At 43.6% G+C, this 23,031-nt stretch overlaps 1 protein-coding gene across 8 annotated transcripts in view; it reads right to left on the reverse strand.

Annotated features, from left to right (window-relative positions):
- The window catches only part of ulk4 (unc-51 like kinase 4), a 448,354-nt gene that overhangs the window by 81,193 nt on the left and 344,130 nt on the right, over positions 1-23,031 (reverse strand). For all 8 annotated transcript variants that reach the window (XM_068054427.1, XM_068054423.1, XM_068054428.1 and 5 more), the window contains one exon: positions 17,164-17,269. In XM_068054427.1, the coding sequence (XP_067910528.1) occupies positions 17,164-17,269 (106 nt within the window). The remainder of the gene's footprint in view (positions 1-17,163; positions 17,270-23,031) is intronic.

A 23,031-nucleotide genomic window follows, 5' to 3' on the forward strand; every position in this document is an offset into this window, starting at 1 on the left:
TCGCTATCGTACCTGCTTCCACCACCTCCCCCGGCAGCAAGTTCCATGCACTCACCACCCTCTGTGTAAACAACTTGCCTCGCACATCCCCACTAAACTTTGCCCCTCGCACCTTAAACCTATGTCCCCTAGTAACTGACTCTTTCACCCTGGGAAAAAGCTTCTGACTATCCACTCTGTCCATGCCACTCATAACTTTGTAAACCTGTATCATGTCATCCCTCCACCTCCGTCGTTCCAGTGATAACAATCCGAGTTTATCCAACCTCTCCTCATAGCTAATGCCCTCCAGACCAGGCAACATCCTGGTAAACCTCCTCTATACCCTCTCCAAAGCCTCTACGTCCTTCTGGTAGTGTGGTGACCAGAACTGCACGCAATATGGCCTAACTAAGGTTCTGTACAGCTGCAGCATGACTTGCCAATTTTTATACTCTATGCCCCGACCGATGAAGGCAAGCATGCCATATGCCTTCTTGACTACCTTATCCACCTGCGTTGCCACGTTCAGTGACCTGTAGACCTGTACACCCAGATCTCTCTGCCTATCAATACTCCTAAGGGTTCTGACATTTACTGTATACTTCCCACCTGCCTTAGATCTTCCAAAATGCATTACCTCACACTTGTCCGGATTAAACTCCATCTGCCACTTCTCCGCCCAAGTCTCCAACCAACCTATATCCTGCTGCATCCTCTGACAATCCTCATCACTATCCGCAACTCCACCAACCTTTGTGTCGTCCGCAAACTTACTAATCAGACCAGCTACATTTTCCTCCAAATCATTTATATATAATACAAACAGCAAAGGTCCCAGCACTGATCCCTGCAGAACACCGCTAGTCACAGCCCTCCATTCAGAAAAGCATCCTTCCACTGCTACCCTCTGTCTTCTATGATTGAGCCAGTTCTGTATCCATCTTGCCAGCTCACCTCTGATCCCGTGTGACTTCACTTTTTGTACCAGTCTGCCATGAGGGACCTTGTCAAAGGCTTTACTGAAGTCCATATAGACAACATCCACTGCCCTTCCTTCATCAATCATCATCGTCACTTCCTCAAAAAACTCAATCAAGTTAGTGAGACATGACCTCCCCTTCACTAAACCATGCTGCCTCTCGCTAATAAGTTCATTTGTTTCCAAATGGGAGTAAATCCTGTCCCGAAGAATCCTCTCTAATAATTTCCCTACCACTGACGTAATGCTCACCGGCCTATAATTTCCTGGATTATCCTTGCCACCCTTCTTAAACAAAGGAACAACATTGGCTATTCTCCAGTTCTCTGGGACCTCACCTGTAGCCAATGAGGATACAAAGATTTCTGTCAAGGCCCCAGCAATTTCTTCTCCTGCCTCCCTCAGTATTCTGGGTAGATCCCATCAGGCCCTGGGGACTTATCTACCTTAATGCTTTGCAAGACGCCCAACACCTCCTTTTTGATAACGACATAACCCAGACTATCTACACTCCCTTCCCTAGACTCATCATCCACCAAGTCCTTCTCTTTGGTGAATACTGATGCAAAGTACTCATTTAGTACCTCGCCCATTTCCTCTGGCTCCACACATAGATTCCCTCCTCTGTCCTTGAGTGGGCCAACCCTTTCCCTGGTTACCCTCTTGCTCTTTATATATGTATAAAAAGCCTTGGGATTCTCCTTAATCCTGTTTGCCAATGACTTTTCATGACCCCTTTTAGCCCTCCTGACTCCTTGCTTAAGTTCCTTCCTACTTTCTTTATATTCCTCAAGGGCTTCGTCTGTTCCCAGCCTTCTAGCCCTTACGAATGCTTCCTTTTTCTTTTTGACTAGGCTCACAATATCCCGCGTGATCCAAGGTTCCCGAAACTTGCCAAACTTATCCTTCTTCCTCACAGGAACATGCCGGTCCTGGATTCTAATCAACTGACGTTTGAAAGACTTCCACATGTCAGATGTTGATTTACCCTCAAACAGCCGCCCCCAATCTAAATTCTTCAGTTCCTGCCTAATATTGTTATAATTAGCCTTCCCCCAATTTAGCACCTTCACCCGAGGACTACTCTTATCCTTACCTACAAGTACCTTAAAACTTACGGAATTATGGTCACTGTTCCCGAAATGCTCACCTACTGAGACTTCAACCACTTGGCTGGGCTCATTCCCCAATACCAGGTCCAATACGGCCCCTTCCCCAGTTGGACTATCTACATATTGTTTCAAGAAGCCCTCCTGCATGCTCCTTACAAATTCTGCCCCATCCAAGTCCCTAGCACTAAGTGAGTCCCAATCAATATAGGGGAAGTTAAAATCACCCACCACTACAACCCTGTTACCTTTACATCTTTCCAAAATCTGTCTACATATCTGCTCCTCTACCTCCCGCTGGCTGTTGGGAGGCCTGTAGTAAACCCCCAACATCGTGACTGCACCCTTCCTATTCTGGTTTTGAGATATGAACGGCTGATTCAGTGGTTCTCCGGGAGGTAGCAATGCAGCCGATTTCCTTCAAGGGGGCCTCTGTTTGGTCTTTCCGGAACCTTCTCAAAACTCTGTAGCACCACCCTGAGGCATAAGTCATTAAGCACAGTGAACATCGATTGGTGAACAGACTAACACAATGAAACACGGATCAATTAAACCACTGAACGCTACATCTTCAGCAGGGGATATGCCTCGGTGGTTACAGTCAGCAGGCAGAGTTCAAAACTTGCAAGGTTTGAGTGGTTCATCTCCACCAGTTTAATATTCAGGTTTCCAGCTGGCGGATTAAAAAAATCATCATTTGACACAGTATGTTTTCATGACACACCTTTAATGTAGGAAAATGTCTCAAGACAGTTCACAGGAATGTTATCAAACAGAATTTGCCACCTAGTTACAATGGAATATTAGTGCTGATGGCCAAAAGCTTGGTTAAAGAGGTAGGTTTTAAGGTGCATTTTAAAGGAGGGAAGAGAGGAGAGGCAGCAAAGTTTAGGATGGGAATTCCAGAGCTTAGGGCCTTGGCAGCTGAAGGTACGGCCACCAACGGTGAAGCAATTGAAATCGGAGATGCGCAAGATGCAAGAATTGGAGGAGAGCAGATATCTTAGAGGGCTGTAGCACTAGAGGAGATTACAGAGATGGGAGGGTGAGGCCATAGAGGAATTTGAAAACAAGGATAAGAATTTTAAAATTGAGTTGTTACTGAACCGGCAGCCAATGTAAATCCCAAATAGATATATAACGGTAACAATTTGATTAAACTGTGCCCTTGCGGTTTTGGATTTCACCTGAAGTTCCTTAGCTATTGCTGCCTTGTCAAACAAAAATTCTAAGTATTACCAGTCATGTATGGAGAAGATTTGAGGGAAAGCTCTTATCTGTTCATTATTAGAAATATTCACTATTTCCCCATAATAACGATCAATTCACCATGCCCTTTATGTGTGCTAATGAATAGTAAGCCACCAACTAATTTAAAGAATTATAATGAAACAGTATATCAAAACAAACATCAGCAATGAATCCATAATTGTGAAACGATTAACCCAATCACATAGCAATTAAAATGACTAAAAATATTCATACTATAAAACTGCAGTTGATAGAGCACTTACAACTATAACAATCTACAACCCCTTGAAAAGAAAAATAATGTAATGATGTTATCACCCAAAGGAAAATTTCAGTGCACTTGTCGTCTGAACTTAAAATAACCTCATTATTACAGTAGGAATATTTTTCACTTTTACCATACATCCTATCGTGTATGCATTGAGAGACATCTTTGTGGATAGCTGGAATGCTGGGAACACCAGCCCATTAGAATTGTGCAGTGAAGGTCAACAGTGGAAGTGAGAATATTGGGAAAAACAACAAATAGCATTGCAGATATTACATTCTGTAGAACACAGACTGAACCAATGCCAGCTTCAAAGCTGTTTGATGGCAGGAAACAAAATAAGTTGATTGGTTATAAATACAAGGAGCTGTTCACCTAAAGCAGTGGTAAATTGGTTTCCCTATCAGGTTCCAAATCAACAAGTCCCTGTGTTCATTTACTCTTGACGACAACACTAGAACTTTGACAATAAAATAAAAACTATTAATTTTCATTTACTCAAAGAATATTAGGAGTAATTTTGTGAAATTGTTCTCCTCACAGGCAGCTTCGCTCACATTCTGGGAATCATTAAAATTAAGGGATAAAAATTGTGGGAGGTGTGCAATTTCATAAAATTACTGTATTATAGTTTGACATCAGTTTTTTTGCATGTTCTCTACATTCAAATTTGAAGTGATCAATAGTTTCTGTGGCTGCTGCTGTGGAATTACAGCAAGTGTATTTTGAAAGTTGCAAGCGGACTGCAGTGGTTCAAGACGGTAGCTCACCACCACCTTCTCCAGGGCAATTAGGGATGGGTAATAAATGCTGGCCTTGCCAGCGATGCCCACATCCCATGAGCAAATACAAAAAATTTTATGAATATCACAATTGTGAAAAGGTAAAAATCATAAAGGTTTGGAGTACAGATTGAAAATGCCAAGGTGATAGAGTCAATGCATAAAGAAAAAGAAATGGCTAAAGGATGATTCAACAGTAAAAAAAATGGAAGTAGAGCAAAAAGCACTTGTGTAGTCCAATAACATCAGAAACAATAAAGAAGTTAAGTAGAGTAGAGGCTGCAAATCATAGACGAGTACAGCACAGAAGGAGGCCATTCAGCTTATTGAGTCTTCACCAGTCCTTTTGAAATGCAATCCAGTTAGTCCCGCCCCCCGGCTCATTCCCCATATCCCTGTAATTTGTCCTCCTTCAATTATTTATCAAATTCCAAAAGAGGTGCAAAATAAGTGTTTGATAAAATTAAGAAGCTTTTTTATGCAACTGTAAAATCAAGTTTGTGATAAAAAGTAGAATGTTTGATGACTAACAATGTAGAGGTGTGAGAACTGGACTTCAAAAGATGAGTTATGATCCTACAGAAGTTGTAAAGTAGCTGAACAAGAATAATGATTAGCGAGAGGGTCATTGAACGAGCAAAAGAAACAAGAGAAGTGATGAAGTTGATTATGATTTAAAGGTGAGTATAGAAAAATTCTTTACACAGCTGTGCTCTGTTACAATCTACTGCTGAATCAGAGTCTATAAACTATTTTATGAGGGCTTTACATAGTTTTTTGAAAATGAAAAATATGAAAGGAGGGAGGAGAAAAGTGGGATTAGACCAAGTCGGTCATGTGAAGAAAAACCCCAGCACAGATTTGCACTGTACAGTAATATTCATATTGTGGACACATGTTATTTAGGGGTCACAAGAACTTATTAGCATTACAGTCTGGAAAGGTTAAATGGTCATAGATCAACAGGCAGGCAAAGAAGACCATGATTAGATGAAGTGAAAAAAGGAGCAAGGGTAAAATCAGGGGCTGATAAATTCATCTGTGCAAAGACCAGAAAATATGGCTTGCATTGATCACCAACCATCAGAATGGAGAAAGCATGTAGCAAAAGAGAAATATTTTACCACCTGTAGTTTCTTAAGGAGTCAGCCATCTCCTAATTGAACTCAAATGTTTTGCACAGTGTCTCAGGAAAACTGGGGTAATTGTAACCTCCCACACCCCCAACAAAATGGGTAGGTTGGGTGGGATTTAAAAAATTTTAAAATCTCCAGCCCAAACCCAACCTGCCTTTAACCTGCCACTTCCAGTTTTAACAGAGGACGGATGGGGTGAGCGACCAACCCACACCTAGGATGCAGGCTGCTCATTTAAATATTTTAATGAGGCAGCATGCCACTCTTCCAGCTTTAATGCTGGATGGCCAGGTTTCCTGGATATTGCCTCCCTGCAGTTGCCAGGTTTTCCAAAGACTGCCACATGGAAGAGTTAAGTGTGTTTACAACACTGCTTGTGGGCCAGGAGGAGGAGGTGTTCTTCACCCCTGCACCCCAAGCTAACCTGTTTTCTCCTCTCACAATCACCAACTGACCACCACCAACCCCCATCCTGATAACCCATCTCTACCCTCAGCCTCTCTCTAACACCAACCACCACCCACCCCCCCCACCCCACTGTACCGCTGATACCCTCCTGACCCTCCAAACCATAGTTTACCCAACACCATTGCCACCCCACCCCGATCTCCCGAGTCTCAAAATGGAGACTCTCTGAATGTCCTAAATCTTTGGCAGCCTTTCTTAAATGATTGGCATAGCCTCGCCACACAGGTTCCCAGACCTAGCTAACTTGTATGCGGTGAATAAATCCACAATATCCAGGATGGAGTCTCTGCTAATGTTAGGAATTCTCCAGGATACGATGTCTTAAATTGGAAGTCATACTGGAACCGTTGAGCGATATATGGCAATTCGGACTAACGTTAACAGTAACAACACAGGAACAACCCCATCCCCTCCCCATCCCAATGAATTTCTTCCTTGCCATTTTCTTCCTTGTTTTCCCTCCCTAAAAAGTTTTCCCATTAGTGCCTGATGCAAAAATTCAAATTCCAAATGGTACCCAGTTAATATGCAGCTCTTAAACCCTCAAATGTTTCACATCTTGCAAAGTTCACATGCGGCATTGGGCATCAGGATTGTTAAATGTATGGACATTATGAAAACCCATAATACTTTAAAAAATTCTTTCATGGGATGTGGATATCACTGGCTAGGCCAGCATTGGTTGCCCATCCACAAATGCCCTTCAGAAGGTGGTGATGAGCTGCCTTCTTGAATTGCTGCAGTCCACATGGGGTAGGTACACCCACAGTGCTGTTAGGAAGGGAGTTCCAGGTTTTTGACCCAGCAATAGTGAAGGAACGGCGATAATGTTTCAAGTCAGCCTGCACTGTCAAAAGTTAAAAACAGCCAACGGAAATGCAGAAGCAATGCAATTGTGCAAATGTTCAGCTAAATAAGAAAAACACGGTATACCTAAAAGTAGATGTGCTAATGAGATGCTTCTTCATCCAAAAATTCTGAAAATTTTAAAGACGTTTTCCCAGCTGTAGCTTCTGGATCAATTTGCCTCCAATGAATGTAAGCTGGGTTGGGTTTCGACAGTTATTTTGATGCTTAAAGCAACCTTATGTTAGACTGTATTATTCCGTGCTCTATAATTACAAACTCAATAACAGTTCTTCTTTACCAGTGCTTGTAGTGAGGCAGCACTCTGATAAAGTCAGACCTGTTTTAGCAAATAATATTACTAGGGACACTGAATTATCAGCACAGGGGTAGTCCTGGGACCTGTAACAACCAGGAAGGAGACGAAGGCCCAACAGTTCTAGGATGGGATCTCAGGGTCTTGTAGTATTTTGAAGTGGGGGTGTTGGGAAGGGGTGGAGAAGAGGGAGAATGGGAGGGTTCTTGGATCAGGGAGTATTTGGAATGGTTTAGCGGTCTGTCAGCACTGAGAAGGAATCCTGGGATCCAGGAGCAATAAGGAGATGGGTATCCAGCTGATCACGTGACTAGCCTGCTTGGCAATCTGGGTTTGTCTGAATTGTACAAACAGTTTGAACCCAGAGTGTTTGTTTGCTCCTGGTCAGAAAAGACTTCTCCTGGCTGGCTCGCCACAGCCTCTCCTGTCCATTCCCAACTCTTTCTCACTGTACTCCAAATCCACTGAAGACACATGAACCCCAAAAGAGAAAAGTCTCCTACAGCAAAAAAGATTTAAGAATAATACTTGGCCCCAACGAAAAGCAAGATCTACCTACAATCAAGGACTCTACAGTGAGCTTGAAGATCCGTAACAAAAACCCTCTTCAGAGATTGCCTCAAACTTTTCCACTTTATTTCTTCTGCTCTGTTCTGTCTCTATCTGCATGTGTGTATCACGTATGCATGCTAGCGTGGGCGCGTCGTGCATCCGTAGGCTTTGACCGAATTAGAATTTAATTTAAGTTTAATTTTCTTCTTTAAACCTAAGAAAGCCTGTTTGTGCTGGTTTCTTTTCCTTATAATCGGAAAACAGTGAACAAGGATTCACCAAGGGAGAGCTAAAAACACGGTGTGTTTAAAATAAAACCTTGTTACGTTAAGACCAGGTGAAGGCTAAGAGGGAACCCTAGACCCCTTTCTCACCAGGTCGTAACATGATTATACAAAGAACTTCAGTATTAAATATTAATCAAAGGGTAACATTATATTATGACAACTGCAAGTTAATCTGTGCTTACATACGACTTTCAAAATAAAATAGATACTTCAAACTCTAAGAACAGCAGCTACCTGTGCTGCTTTTAATCTTTGTTCCTTTATTTCACCTAAAAATAAGTAGTGTTGTTCTCCCTGATACAGGTGCTACATCTGAGTGTTTAGATATTTAATTCTTCCCACAATGCTCACTAAATAATTTAGCACCTGAATCCCAATCTCATGCATTTTTATATAACGATCTCCAAGCAATATAGTCATCAAAACCAGACAGCACAGCAGGACTGAAAATAAATCAATACTCTCATCTACAGCATATTGCACTAACCAGACAGGAAACAGTAGTGAGATATGACTGTTCCACTCGTTAAGTATGAAGAGGATATGCTAAGGCTATGGCTGCAGCACATTTGCAAAGTTCAGTCTTTATGCTGAAAGTAGACTCCAAGGATGGAGTTATATGCTAAGTATCACAATTGCTGGTTTCAGATGCTTGTATAAATTACTCTCATGGCTCACAAAGCGACTTGAAAATCTCTCTCCCTACCACCTTGCACCTTTTTACGAGATATCCATTATTCTGTATGCAATAAGCAGGGTGAATGAATCTGAATGACTCAAACTATTCAGTAGGAGTGTTCAGCACAATGAAAATCAAAGAGTACATGACTGATATCTCCTCCTCATCTTCTCCTGGACACCCTATAGATTTATTTTACAACATCTTAACCATTGATGTGGTGAACAGGGCCAAATTACAGATGTCAGGAACGGACGTGTAATCGATCCCCATCCATCAGTCAACTGCTGAATGGTTAGCAAACTGGTCAGTAAATTCAATACAAACGGAACCTCAAGAAAGCAGCTACGAGAAAAACAAATGAATTCATTCACTGCTGAAACTGGTGTTTGGCTTCATTCCAAAGGAAATTTTCTGATTCTCAGAAGACTCTAGATTGCAACTTCATTGCAGCTGTGCATATTGGATGTGGGATGAACAGTAGCAAGTGAGCTCATAATGCCATGTGCAGTTAATGAGTTAAATTACAATGAGTTTTTTGTTCTTGCAATATAATATATACTGGACAGTACATTGCTTATTTCTTTTCTTTCTTTCCATCCCCCATTTCTTCCCCTCCTCTCCTGAAGGCACTGTTTCATAATAAGGCACTGACACGGGCTCTATATGGTTCCAAAGGTGTTGGCAACCATCCAATACCTCGTTTAATTGGCAACTCTAAGGCTGCATTTACACTACATTAATGTCAGTGCTAAGTGGTTTCACTGGGACATAAACATAAGATAGCTACTAACAGATCAAATAAAGAAATTACGAGGACTTTCTTTACACAATCGAGCAGTGAAAACTCTGTGCCACTGGCAGTGGTTGAAGCAAATAGCAATGCTGCATTTAAGGGGAGGCTTGATGCATACATAAGGGAGTAGGAAACAGAGGGAGGGTTGGAAGAGGCAATTAAAGGGGAAAGGAAGCTCAAGTGGAATATCGGCATAGACCAGTTGGGCCGAATGACCTGTTTCTGTGCTGTAGTTTTTATGTAATGATTCACTTTGTTGTCTTCAGCATAGGACGAATAGGGATGGATGTATCCCTATCAATGCATAAAGGAAACACTTGCTCAAAAGAGGGAAATATCCGTTAAATATCTGCAAAATTACTTGGGATTTTCAAAGTGTTAAAATTGATCAATAAGCAACATAACACAGTTCATTGTCATACACAAACCTCTATTTGACAGAACTACTCTAGCTTCCCAATAAGAATTTTTAGCGCAATAGTATATTAATATTCGACACAAGTGTCCAACTTGCTGTTATACATTTTCAGAAATAGCCCACAAAGGGCCTATTGTCAGAGCTGCAGTACAGACAGAAGCAAGTAACAGCAAACTGCTATCTTCAAAGTGCCTACAGAGTTAGGAATATAAAGAAATAGCTTCTATTTGCTTCAGCTGTGAATTTCGTTTTTGCAGTGTCGCTCCACCACTTGAAAATCCAGCCTGGACATTGGTTTCAGGTTACAGTCAATGCAATTACACAAGAGAAATGTGTCTAACCAGTATGTGTAAGAAAGTTATCTGGTACTAAACAACAAAGGAATTCAACATCAAAACAATGCTGAAGAAAGAACTGTATTTTGTAGCTTGTTTCCAAATTGTGAATTAAAGCCTGTGCCATGATTTTGTGAAGTGACTAATCTTTCTAATGCATAAGAGCATTAGGACATATGAACTTACAAAATAACAGCAGTTGGAGGCCATTCAGCCCCTCAAGCCTGCTCTGCCATTGAATACGATCATGGCTGATCTTCTATTTGAACTCCACTTTCCCGCTCGATCCCCCACACAGTTGAATATTTCAAGTTAAGGTTTTTTTTTCCTGCAGACGATTTAGAGCAGATTTGTTTCTGTATTTTGTTTCATTCCACAATTTTCTCCCCACCAACATGTATCTTACATTCATACCATTCTGTTCAGTCAGAAGAGCTAAACTCAGTTTGCAGAATGAAAACAAATACTGCTCCACTGTCAGCCCACTACGACATCTGATTAAAAGAGGCACTTATATCTCCCTTCCGTTCCTAAGGGAGCATAATCAAGGCTGGAAAATCTGTCTTGTAGAGAAAGCCTTAGTGTGAGTGACACTTAGGGCTGGATTTTAAGGAGCACTTGACATTGGGATCCATGGCAGGGTGGGGGGGGGGGGGGGGGGAAGAGGGTGTGCCGGGGGGTGGGGAAGGGCCTGAAGATGGCCACAGTTGAGGCCTGCCACGGACCTCGATGCCAGCAGGGCCCGGCCTGATATTACCAGCTGCAGTGAGGCCTCGTGGCAGCACCCCGCCCCCGCCCCCAACTCGGCTTCAGGACCGCAATTTAAATAAATTAAAATGTGAATTAATTAATCTCAGATCACCTCCATAAGTCCCGCCGCGATCTTCAGCCCAGCAGTCGGCACTACTATGCCTTCGATCCCCATCCAGGTAAATGAAGCGCAACACTGGTAGGGGGTGGGGAGGTAGGTTTATCAGTGCGGAAGGGGGGTCAAATTAGCGTCATGGGTGTAGGGGATGGTGGGAAGGGTTGTAGTTGAAAGTTTGTGCAGTTTAGGGGGAGGAAGGTCAGACAGTAAAGGTAAGTGTTTTGGGGGGAAGGGCAAATAATTAATTTAAGTGTTATTGGGAGGGTGGGAGAGGGGCAAAAGTGATGTATTTATTTATTTTAATTCCATTTCCCTTTAAATATTTAAAGTTCCTGGTAGGGCTGACAACCCTTTAGAAAAGTGTCAGCAGCCATTGCTGGTGACACATTACTACTTACTTTTACTGACAGTCATGTATTTACATGTAACTTACAAATTAACAGCTAAATACAGCTCTCAGGTGATCTTACCCCACTCTTGCTCCGCTACCTGCCATCAAAAGGGGGCCCACAGTGCAAAGGTCCAGAAACCTAGAAGGGGAACTCGAAAGGGGTAGAAGCGCCATGAAGATTGGAAGGAAGGCCCCCAGTGCAGGCCTTAATAAATAGTGAGAAAGTCTCGGGCTGACTGGAGGGAGAGGAGGGGGCTACAAATCTCCGTCTCTCCCTCACTCTTTATCTATATTTGGGGAGCTCAAGGACTTTGTTGCTGCTTCCTGGGGCCTACTGTCACTTTCTGTATGGCAATCCGGGAAGCAGTGGTAACAGGGGTGGTAAGAAGGTAAATCCACTGGGGATCTCGGCCCTGCCTCCATTTGAACACGGAAGGCAGAGAAGGACTGGCTACTGGTGGTTCAGACGTGGGAAATTCTGGTCGGAGTTGCCAAGTGGTAGTAAACACCAGCACTTGAATTTTCCACAATTCCACTCATTTTAAGAGCCTTAGTGAAGGAGATATTCCTCACCATCAACATCCTGGGAGGTGGAGGGCATTGAGAAGTACGCAACTGGACCAGCCACATGAATGCTGTGGCTAATACAGCAGGTCAAAGGCTAGGCATTCTGCAGAGTGGCTCACATCCTGACTTCCCAAAGCCCTTCCACCAATGACAAGGCACAACTCAGGATTATGATGGAATAGGTGCAGCTGCAACAATACTCAAGAAGCTTATCACCATCCAGCACAAAGCTGTCTGTTTGATCAGGACCAGCTTAAACCTCCACTCCCTCCATTACTGGTATACTGTGGCTGAAGTGTGTCCTATCTACAGCATGCACTTCAGCAAGTCGCTAAGGCTTCTTCAGCAGCACCTCCCAAACCTGTAAACTCCACTGCATAGAAAGACAAGAGTAGCAAGGTGTATGGAAACAACATCACCTTCAAGATCCCCTCCAACTCACACACTCTATCCTGACTTGGGCCCATCTCGTCATTCCTTCATTGCTGCTGTATTCAAATCGTGGTATTCCCAAAAAAAAGAGGGTGTATGATGCATGTCAGGTGAATTCTTCAAGCAGGAACCAGGCCAAATACAATAAGTTGAGCAGAAATGAAGAGGAAAATGAGACTGGCAAAGAGAGAATATGAGAATAAAATGGCAGTAAACATAAAAGGGAATCCAAAAATCTTCTGCTAGCATGCAAATAGTAAGCAGGTAGCAAGAGGTGGGGTGGGACCTATTAGCGAAAGTGTGATATATGCTTAGAGGCACAGGACAAGGCTAGAATACTTAATGAGTACTTTGTATCAGTGTTTACTAAGGAAGAGGATGCTGATAAAATATTGGTAGAAGCGGAGATGGTAGAGGTAATGGATGGGGTGAAAATTGATATGAAGCATATAATGGAAAGGCTGGCTATGTTTAAAGTGGATAAGTCATTTGGTCCTGAGGGTTTGCATCCCAGGTTCCTAAAGGAAGTGGGAGTGGAGATAGTGGAAGGGCTTTCTATAATCTTCCAATCTTCCCTAGATTCCTGGGTAGGTGCCAGAGAATCGGAGAGTGGCAAATGTGAAACCATTATTCAAGAAAGAGGTAAGGATATTCCTAGTAACTACAGACTGGTCAGTTTAACATCTGTGATGGGAAAAGTTTTAGAAACAATTATCAGGAAAAAAATCAACAGGCACTTGGAGAGGTTTGAGTTAAATAAGGAGAGCCAGCATGGATTTGTAAAATAAAAGCAAAATACTGTGGATGCTGGAAATCTGAAATAAAAACAGAAACTGCTGGAAATACTCAGCAGGTCTGGCAGCATCTGTGGAGGAAGAAGCAGAGTTAATGTTTCAGGTCAGTGACCTTTCATCAGAACTGGCAAAGGTTAGAAATGTAATAGGTTTTAAGCAAATAAAGTGGGGATGGGAGAAAAAAAAGAGAATAAAAGGGAAGGTGTGTGATAGGACAGAGGGCTGGAGAGATTAAATGACAAGGAGGTCAAAGAACAAAGCCAAAGAAAGTGTGCTAATGGTGTGGTGAAAGTCAAAGCACTAGTGCAGAGGAAATGTTAATAACAGAATAATGAGCAGCCCTAGTCAAAAGCACAAACATGAAAAAAAAACAGTAGGCAGACACATGGTAAAGAAACAAAAAAAAAGGAACAAATAAAATAAAATAAAAATAAAAAAGGGCCAGTCATGCTCTGAAATTATTGAACTCAATGTTCAGTCTGGCAGGCTGTAGCGTGCCTAATCGGTAAATGAGATGCTGTTCCTCGAGCTTGCGTTGATGTTCACTGGAACACTGCAGCAATCCCAGGACAGAGATGTGGGCATGAGAGCAGGGGGTTGTGTTGAAATGGCAAGCCACCGGAAGCTCGGGGTCATGTTTTCGGACTGAGCAGAGGTGTTCCAGAAAGTGGTCACCCAATCTGTCTTTGGTCTCCCCAGTGTAGAGATTGCTTGCAAAAGGCAGAACATGTTTGACAAATTGATTTTTTTGATGAAGGAACAGACAAGACCGACGAAGGGAAAGCAATGGATGTTGTCTGTATGGATTTAAAGAAAACAAAAGTCTGATAACAAAATTGAGGCTCATGGAATAGGAGAGTCAGTGTAGGCTTGGATAAAAAATTGGGTTCAAGACAGAAAACAGTGAGTTGTAAGTGGCTATTTTTCAGACTGGAGAATGGTACACAGTGCTGTTCCCCAAGGGTCAGTACTAGGAACAATGTTTTTTTTGATATGTATAAATGACTTGTATACAGGAATACAGACTAAAATTTCAAAATTTGCCAATGATACCAAACATTGAGGTGTGGCAGACAGTGAGGATGATACAAACTGCCACAACAGGACATAGACACAGGCTAGCAGAATGGGCAGACAAGTGGCAGATGGAATTTAATACAGACAAGTGTGAAGTTATGCATTTTGGCAGAAGGGATAGGGAAAGGCAAAATAGACTTCATGGCACAGTTCTAAAGTGTGTACAGGGACAGAGGGACCTGGGGTTCGTGTGCACAGATCTTTGAAGGTGGCAGGACATATTGAGAGAGTGGTTGGAAAAGCATATGGGATCTGGGGCTTCATAAATAGAGGCATAGAGTACAAAAGCAGGGAAGTTATGCTAAACCTTCATAAAGCTCTGGTTAGGCCACAACTAGAGTATTGTGCCTCATTCTGGTCACCACATTTTAGGAAGGATGTGAGGGTTCTTGAGAGGGTGCAGAGGAGACTTACCAGAATGGTTCCATGGATGAGAGATTTTAGCTACAAAGTTAGATTGGAGAAGCTGGGGTTGTTCTCCTTGGAGCAAAGAAGATTGAGGGGAGATTTGATAGAGTTGTAGAAGATTAAGACAGATATAGATAAGGTAGACAAAGAAAAGCTGTTCTTAATAACTCATGGTACAAGGATTAGGAGACACGGATTTAAGGTTTTGGGCAAGAGATGCAGCGGGTATGTGAGGAAGTATTTTTTTTTACACAGTGAGTGGTGATGACCTGGAACTCGCTGCTTATGAGGGTGGTAGAAGCAGAGACAATGAATGATTTCAAAAGGAAATTGGATGAGCACTTGACAGAAATAAACTTGCAGGGCTGAAGTGAGACAACAGGGGAATGGGACTGATTGGATTGCTCTATAGTGAGCCGGCATGGACTGAACGTGCGACATAGTCTCCTTCTGCGCCGTTATGACTCTTAACAGTACAGTGAGAGTACCTTCACCACAAGGACTGCAGTGGTTTAAGGTGGCTCACCACCACCTTCTCAAGGGCAACTGGAGATGGGTAATAAATACTGACCATACCCAATCTTGAGAATCACTTTAAAAAGTGAGCTGAGCTAATTTAGTCAGTAATCTACACTGATTCGAGACGGAGGTTAGCATTTTACTTTGCTTGCTGTCTCTTAAACTTAGACAAAAGGGGATGCTGAGTTTCCTGTGATGGTAGGGGGAACCTGGGTAGGTGGGGATGAAAAATCGGCCAAGGAGCTGCTCTGCCACCTCCTCATGTTTCAACAGCACTTCTGGTATTGCTCACCAGAATTGAGGTTAGATGCATGTGTTTTACACTGTTTGTGCTGCATTGGGTGCAAGGCATGCTGGTACTTCCCTGGTATCCAGCACCGCTATTGGCCCCACAAAGCGACCAATTGCATCGGGGAAACCAGCACGGCAGTCAGCTGGCAAGATTAAAAATATTTTGCTCGTTTGCTCATGCATTGCAGCAAGGTGCAACAGGGATGTTCCCTGTCCCCACCCCACCTGAGGCACGTGCTGCCTTGGCACTGTAAATGGTGCCAGTGCCTGGCCGGAATATTTCAATACCCTTGATGCGGGGAAATGGGCCTGGGTTGAGGGTGCAGGAAAGGAGTAGGTGGAGGCCCTGGGGAGCTCTCTCCTCAGAAGGACCATCGAAAATTTCCAATGCAGGAACTCTGAACAATCACAGCAGTGATGGCTTGCACTTTAAACATTTCTCTGCCTAGGCCAAGCATAAATTGAAACATATAGACAAATTACAGACATATCCTGGGATCCATGATTTTAATATTCTGAGGCAAGCAAGTATACTGCACTCCTGGGAACCACCTGTACACTACAACGTAAGCACATGGAGGGCAACTGTATTGAGGCCGATGACACAAAACAAAGTGAACAGGCTACAGTTCCTTCAGCCATTGCATTGCCCAGGGTCTCATAATTTCTTAATCCCTTCCTCCCAATCCTCAATCTGCAATCGCGCACATCCCCTTTCCCTTCCACCTTTAACCTGAACCTGGCTGCCTCCTACTTTCAAGAATCAGCCTCCTGACTTACAGGCCCCCTTGAATCCATTCGCAATTCCTATGCAGGCTTCATTTCTGTCACTGTCCTTTCTGAAGAATTCCCCCTTACTCCACAAAAGATGTCTTCCCACCCTCAACTTGACCTTGCCTTAGTGTTCTTCCCTGCTCTAACCTCAGCTCCTACTCTACATTCCAACCCTGTACTTTGCTGCACATTCCTATCCCTCCTGTCATTTTATAAATATATAATAGACATAATCAAAAACATAACTTCAAAGAAAAATAGATGTAATCACAAGTTATGTTGTTGTGGGGTAAGTATATCATTTAAGTAGATATTTACAGGTTGCTAAACGTTAATATAAATGTAATTTTGTGCAAATTATATTTTGAAGTAATACACAGATTCATGGAATCAGTATACTTACCCTATATAGATGTATAGAAAAACAAATTCAAAAATAAACTACAAACAAATAATTAGGCATAACAGATTTTTAATATTGCATTTAAATGTTAAAATTAATTTATTAATGCACAGGATGTAGTGATGACAATACTAACGATAATTGCACTTGGCTCAAATGGGTTAAAATTTTAGTTGGATGACAGCTTAATTTTACATGAGGTCAGAAAAGTACAATAATTGTTTTTGACACAATCCATTTATCAATTATCCAAAATGTAATCAACCAGAACATTTGGACTTTTGTTTTTAGAAAGAACAAACCTGCTTATGAAAATCCAAGTTCTAAATATATTTTTTGAATAGAATAGTTAAATCTGAATTTGTGAAATTGAATAAGAGTTTTCAAGTTAAAGCTAAACAGGTTTTGTAATACAAAAAGATAAAAAATGCATACCTTGCTTGTAAAGCATTTTCATGTCGGCATCTTTATTGGCAACTAGGTTGGCTACAAGTAATACCACGCTTTGCATGGCAGTGCCTAATACATTGTCCTGCTGCTCCTGTGAATCAGATAAACAAGTTGATTGCTAAAAGCAAAAAAGTATATAAATGCAACCGACAGAGCATGACAACAAAAAGCTTACATTGATACTTAGAGAATAATGTTCTGGCAGTAATGGAATACAAACATGTTTGGTGTGTGTATGCAGCATGACATGCCAGGGTCATCAACAGCATGCACTGACCAAGCTGCCACCAACTTATCCACAGATGCCGATACATCTAACTGGCAATGACCAGTGGGAAGTATCTTCACAGGGTCTGTTTCAACACATAGCCAAATGCAGAGCTTCAAGGACAACCGCGTAAGGCTGGCATGTCTAGCTATACTAACTGTAAGCTGTGGCCCAAAACTTGGCTGCACTTCCTTGCCATAGTGTAATGCCGATCCCTATGTGGAGAATGCTGTAGAGCAGCAGAGAGGGTGGCCTGCCTTGCAACTGCCTCATGCAGCAGCAATTCCACTTCATCAATGATTAAACATGCTCGGTTTTTTTTAATTTCCAAAATATACTTTATTCATAAAAAATCTGTAAAAATTACATTCCCAAACAGTTTAAAACAGCATCAAGTCAAAAAATACAAACAGTGCAAAGATGATCAGTTTCCTTCAATACAATCATGAGTTGCCTCACAACCCTTCCATTTCATTGTCATGCCATATACATTTTTACATTTACAGCACACAAAATTTTCCCGATACAGTTCGAGGGGTTTCCCATGGATCCAGCCCCTCAGTTCAGCTTGGTGGGGGGACCTTACACTGTGGTCTTTCCCCATTGAGCCTTTGCTGCGGCTGCCTCAAGCTTTAGTGCGTCCCTCAGCACGTAGTCCTGGACCTTGGAATGTGCCAGTCTGCAACATTCGGTGGTGGACAACACTTTGCGCCGGAAGACCAGCAAGTTTCGGGCAGACCAAAGGGCGTCTTTCACCGAATTGATAGTCCTCCAGCAGCAGTTGATGTTTGTCTCGGTGTGCGTCCCTGGGAACAGCCCGTAGAGCACAGACTCCTGTGTTGCAGAGCTGCTTGGGATGAACCTCGACAAAAACCACTGCATCTCTTTCCACACCTGCTTTGCGAAGACACATTCCAGGAGGAGGTGGGCGACCGTCTCTTCCTCACCACAGCCACCGCGGGGGCATTGTGCGGAGGGGGCGAGACTTCGGGCGTGCATGAAGGATCTGACGGGGAGGGCCCTTCTCACCACCAGCCAAGCTACGTCTTGGTGCTTGTTTGAAAGTTCTGGTGATGAGGCATTCCGCCAAATGACTTTGACGGTCTGCTCGGGGAACCATCCGACAGGATCCACCGTCTCCTTTTCCCGTAGGGCCTTGAGGACATTCCGTGCAGACCACTGCCTGATGGGACGGTGGTCAAAGGTGTTTTCCCCCAGAAACTGCTCCACGAAGGATTGGTGGTACGGCACAGCCCAACTGCATGGAGCGATCCACGGCAATGTGACCAGGCCCATCCTTCGCAACACCGGGGACAGATAGAACCTCAGCACGTAGTGACACTTGGAGTTTGCGTACTGGAGGTCTACACACAGCTTGATGCAGCCGCACACGAAGGTGGTCATCAGGATGAGGGCCACATTGGGTACATTTTTCCCGCTCTTGTCCAGAGATTTGAACATCGTGTCCCTCCGGACCCGGTCCATTTTAGATCCCCAGATGAAGCGGAAAATGGCTCGGGTGACTGCCACGGCGCAGGAGTGGGGTATGGGCCAGACCTGCGCCACGTACAGCAACAACGTGAGCGCCTCGCACCTGATGACCAGGTTCTTACCCACAATGGAAAGAGATCGCTGTCCCCACATGCTCAACTTTTGTTGTACCTTGGCTACTCGCTCCTCCCAGGTTTTGGTGCACGCCCCGGCCGTTCCGAACCATATCCCCAGCACCTTCAGGTAATCTGACCTGACGGTGAAGGGGACAAAGGATCGGTCAGCCCAGTTCCCAAAGAACATGGCCTCGCTCTTGCTGTGGTTAACTTTGGCTCCCGAGGCCAGTTCGAACTGGTCGCAGATGCTCATCAGTCTGCACACGGACAGCGGATCCGAGCAGAAGACGGCGACGTCATCCATGTACAGGGAAGTTTTAACCTGAGTCCCTCCGCTGCCTGGGATTGTCACCCCTCTTATGCTCGCATCCTTCCTAATAGACTCAGCAAAGGGTTCAATACAGCAAACAAGACTGGGGAGAGAGGACAGCCCTGTCTGACTCTAGATTTGATCGGGAAACTTTCCGATTCCCACTCATTGATTGAGATTGCGCTACTGATGTTTGTGTAGAGCAGTTGGATCCAATTGCAGATTCCCTCCCCAAACCCCATTTTGGAAAGCACGTCCATCATGTAGGTGTGCAATATCCTGTCAAAAGTCTTCTCCTGGTCCAGGCTGATGAGGCAGGTGTCCACCCTCCTGTCCTGTACGTAGGCGATCGTATCCCTGAGTAGCGCGAGACTATCAGGGCTCTTTCTGCCGGGTACAGTACAAATCTGATCGGGGTGGATCACCAACTCCAGAGCAGATTTGACTCGACTGGCTATGACTTTGGACAGAATCTTGTACTCAACATTAAGCAGTGAGATGGGCCGCCAATTTCTGATTTCTGCCCTCTCCCCCTTCCGCTTGTAAATGAGGGTGATGATGCCTTTCCTCATGGATTCTGACATGCTGCCGTCCAGGAGCATACTCTCATATACTTCCAGCAGGTCCGGGCCGACCCAGTCCCACAGGGCCGAGTACAACTCGACCGGTAAGCCATCGCTTCCGGGAGTTTTACTCGTCTCGAAGGACTCGGCCTTTGTCAGCTCGTCCAGAGTTAGCGGCTTGTCCAGTCTCTCCCTCCTGCTGTCATCTAAGACCTCTGTGATAGATGACAGGAAAGACTGGGAGGCTCTGCTGTCTGTGGGCTTCGCGTCATACAGCCCAGCATAAAAGGATTTGCTGATCCTTAGTATGTCGGACTGCGAAGACGTTACCGAGCCATCTTCTTCCTTCAGGCTGCTGATAACAGAGCTCTCTCTGTGTACCTTTTGGAAGAAGTAACGCGAGCACGTCTCATCCTGCTCGATGGAGCGAACTCTGGACCGGAAGATGATCTTGGAGGTCTCCTTGGCAAAGAGCGAGGCCTGCTGGCTCTTCACCTCTTGGAGGTCCTCCTTGACCTCGACCCCCATTGACTGCAACCGGAGCAGATTTTGCATACTTTTCTGGAGTCGGGACATTTCCCTCTGTCTCTCTCTCGCCCTCTGAACACCTTTGTGGATGAAGAACCTCTTGATGTTCTCCTTAATCGCTTCCCACCAGTGAACTGGAGACTCAAAGAGGGGTTTCACGGTCCTCCAACCTTTGTAATCCCTTTTGAGTTCCTCAACGTTCTCTGGGGTCAGCAGTGTAGCATTGAGCTTCCACGTCCCTCTGCCAACCCGCTGGTCGTCCTGTAAGTGACAGTCGGCCAGTAAGAGGCAGTGGTCGGAGAAGAACACCGGCTTGACGCTCGGTTGCTCAGCTACTTGCTTGGGGGGTGGACAGGGAGATTATCCACGCCCCTTGAATTTCCTTGACATTTATTTTTTGCCCAACACTTCTTAGTCATCCTCTCTTCCTTCAACCTTGGTAAAGGCTGCTAATAGGCTTCTGAATCCTTCCAAAAGCTTTCAGAATTTGTATCCCTCTATTCGAACATTTCTCTTTAATTGCCTACTTCCTCTTAAATTTCACTTGCATGTAATTTTCCACTCCCACTATTAGTGTACTTTCTGGACTCATCGAAATCTGCATGAATCATTGCAAATGAACTAAGCGTGAATAAGTGGATGCAAACAGCATACTTCTATTTGAAAATGTCCAAAAACTCCACTGGTCACTTGTGTCTAAAGCATGCCAATACTGCAAAATCTAGGCCGATTATAATGTATTTAGGGAAGAGAGTAGTAACTAATTACTCAGGGTTGAAAGTCATTACTTTCAAAAAAATATACATTGTAATTTTAAACCTTTATATTTTTAAGATCTGTAATGATATGCCTCTATGCACACCTTATGCTAAAGTTAAAAAATCTGGAGCCTGACAGCCTACAGGCATGCTACACAACTTATTAATGTGCTAAGCCAGAGAATCAGAGGACGTGGATCTAGGCTTACAATTTCTCACTTGGAGAATTCTTGGTCCCAAGTGGGCCATTGGGGAAAATTGTTAAGTGGAGAGCCAGGTGTAGGGGTGCTTCTCCATCGAGAGGGAGGGACCAGAAAATTGCAGAATGGGTCAATCCTGCTTATTTTTACATCGCAATGACTCTTCTGATTACAGACAGCTGCACTGGTAAACCCTTGGGAAGCATCTATCTGTTCTTTCAGCCAGATAATGGCGAATGACAGAAAAACAATCACCCCAAAAAACAGGGCAACAAAAGTAACTTGCATTTATATAGTGCCTTTAACGTGGGAAAACATCCCAAGCGCTTCCCAGAAGCATTATCAGACAAAACTTGACAGAGTGCAATAAGGAGATATTAGGACAGGTGACTAAAAGCTTGGTCAAAGAGTTGGGTTGTAAGTAGAGTTTTAAAGGAGAGAGAGATGTAGAGAGGAAAAGAAGTTTAGAGAGGGAATTTCAGAGCTTAAGTGGCTGAAGTTATGGTGCCAATGGTGGAACAAAAGGTGTGGGGATTCACGAGAGGCCAAAATTAGGAGGAATATAAAGTTCTCAGAAGGTTGTTGGGCTGGAGAAGCTTACAGAGATAGGGAAAGGCAAGGCCATAGAGGGATTTGAATACAAAGATGAGAATTTAAAATTTGAGACATTGGTGGAAAGGGAGCCAATGCAAATTAGCGAGCACAAAGATGATGGGTGAACAGAAGTTAGTGTGGGTTAGGATATGGGCAGCAGTCTAGTGGATGAGACCAAGGGTATATGGAGGGTCCAATGGCTCCAGAAATGTCTCAGTGGGTATTTACACTGTCTAGTGAGGCACTGAGGTACACAGACCAGAAAGGGTCTGTCTTCTTTGGTCTGTGCTGACTTGGCAAATCTGAGGTGGCGCCGCAATGAGAGTAGTAAGATTAGTTGTGGAGTCCCTGTGCTGGGGTAAACACAGTCAGTCAGAATACTGTCGCCTGCATGATATGCAGCGATTCTTGCTGGAGTGTGCGCGTTACTAGTGATGGTCAAATAGCCGATCAACACTCACTGTTTAGATTCAGATATTAAGAATGGACACTATAGGGAGATACTGGGGGGAGTCCTTGGTGCTGTAGCAAAGCGTGATTGTGTCTCTTCAGGAGAGAAGGGGAATTTTTTTAAAATGGATTATCTATATAAATTAAAAATCTTACATCTATGTGCATTGACTGTCTCCAGAACCTGATTACTTATGCTTTTATCACATTTTTCAACCAGGTTTTGCAATGATAAATTCCTTAGTCTACATTTATATTGGGGTTTTCTGTGTCATGTTGTAATTGTCCTCTCCCAACAGTGGTGGTTCTGTGGCACCATAGTTTAGCATCTCCCAACTCCTCTATGGAGAGACCTTTATATTCAAATTAACTCTACTCCTCTGCTTCCCAAATTCTAAAAACACAGAAAAAAATCTAAGACTTCAAAATGGGGACTGAATTATGACTGCGTGGCCTGGTTCCATTATCTTATGCCTTTTAGTTGCAATTTATAAACACAGGCACAGACCAACTGCGCTGAATGTCCTGTTTCTGTACATTCTATGTAATTCTATGCAATACACTTGATTTTCGCT

Source organism: Heterodontus francisci, chromosome 2 (assembly GCF_036365525.1).
Source record: "Heterodontus francisci isolate sHetFra1 chromosome 2, sHetFra1.hap1, whole genome shotgun sequence".
Lineage (NCBI taxonomy): Eukaryota > Metazoa > Chordata > Chondrichthyes > Heterodontiformes > Heterodontidae > Heterodontus > Heterodontus francisci.